At 28.9% G+C, this 1,153-nt stretch overlaps 1 protein-coding gene across 1 annotated transcript; it reads left to right on the top strand.

The window, feature by feature from the left end:
• Window positions 1–310: 310 nt before the first annotated feature.
• On the top strand, window positions 311–900 carry LOC127083380 (lamin-like protein). The gene is made up of 2 exons (XM_051023696.1): window positions 311–497; window positions 584–900. The coding sequence occupies exons 1-2, from the start codon at window positions 317–319 to the stop codon at window positions 898–900; spliced, it is 498 nt and encodes a 165-aa protein (XP_050879653.1). The 5' UTR covers window positions 311–316.
• The last annotated feature ends 253 nt before the right edge of the window (window positions 901–1,153 follow it).

Genomic DNA, 1,153 nt, shown 5'->3' with positions numbered 1-1,153 from the left:
TTGAAAACAGTTAACAAAAATGAGCAGGTTCATGTGTGATTTTTGCTATTTGTGTGTTTCACAAACCTAAATGCATGATAAAAAGTTTGTTATACTTGTTAGGGTAGATAAAAGAAAAACTACTATATGTTCATTTAAAACTAGAAAAGCATGAAGTGTACATTTTGATGATCAAAACGGATACAAACACACAAATGTTGGCTTCAATTTTAATCACAGGTTTTATATGAATTTTGCCACAAAATAAAGTTCTCTATTTATTCATTTGAAAATTCAAATTCTTTCAACTATAGTAACTAGGTTGGCTTAGTAGAGAATGGAAATAGGTAGAAAAATAACAATATGCTTGTTCATTATGATCATAATGTGGTGTTACGAAATAGAATGTAGAGAACCTGTGTTGCATAGGGTTGGAGGTGGAAGGTATACTTGGCAACCAAAAGTTAACTTCACAAACTGGACAAGTTATGAACTTTTCTATCAGGGTGATTGGCTATGTAAGATAATTTAATACAGTATATAATAACATTTTATTTTATATTATTGGAAGTTTTCGATTAACCTGTTTCTTTTGTGTGCATAGATTTCGGATTTGATAGGAACATACATAATGTTCTTGAGGTGAACAAAACAAGTTACGAGAACTGTATTGAAACGGATTTCATAAACAACGTTACAAGAGGAGGAAGAGATGTTTTCCAACTCTCAGAAATGAGGTCGTATTACTTTATATGTGGTAGAGGTTTTTGCTTCAATGGAATGAAGGTTGAAATAAATGTTAAGTCATTTGATCAAACAATTTCTCCGATCATTCCCAACAAGACTTGTTCAACAAGAAAAATGAATGACACTGTGATGTTTGTGTTTTCTATCCTAACCTTAGCATGGATCTTCGGGTAGAGAGGATATTTTATGCCAACCATTTTCTGTGGTTTGTTAGGTTTATCAATTTATTTGAATGTTTTAGTTCAATTATAGTAGTCTTTTATGAACTATATATAATTGTAGTCTCTTATTGATTGATTAGAAGCAATTTTTGAAAATTATAAATTTAAAAATATTTTGTTTTTTAATTTTACTAATATTTTTTTAAATTACAATTTTAACTATAATTTAGTTGTTTGTTTTTTTAGGGATTGTTTTGGTTATAGTT

The sequence above is a fragment of the Lathyrus oleraceus genome, chromosome 5 (assembly GCF_024323335.1).
Source record: "Lathyrus oleraceus cultivar Zhongwan6 chromosome 5, CAAS_Psat_ZW6_1.0, whole genome shotgun sequence".
NCBI classification, from domain to species: domain Eukaryota; kingdom Viridiplantae; phylum Streptophyta; class Magnoliopsida; order Fabales; family Fabaceae; genus Lathyrus; species Lathyrus oleraceus.
The sequence above is the reverse complement of the archived record's forward strand: the minus strand, read 5'-3'. Positions and strand labels throughout refer to the sequence as shown.

Bases quoted from the DNA above. Each gene is read 5' to 3' on its own strand.
- LOC127083380 (XM_051023696.1), top strand. From the start codon at position 317: ATGGAAATAGGTAGAAAAATAACAATATGCTTGTTCATTATGATCATA. The intron at 498-583 runs GTAAGATAATTT...TTGTGTGCATAG, and splicing joins CTATCAGGGTGATTGGCTAT to ATTTCGGATTTGATAGGAAC.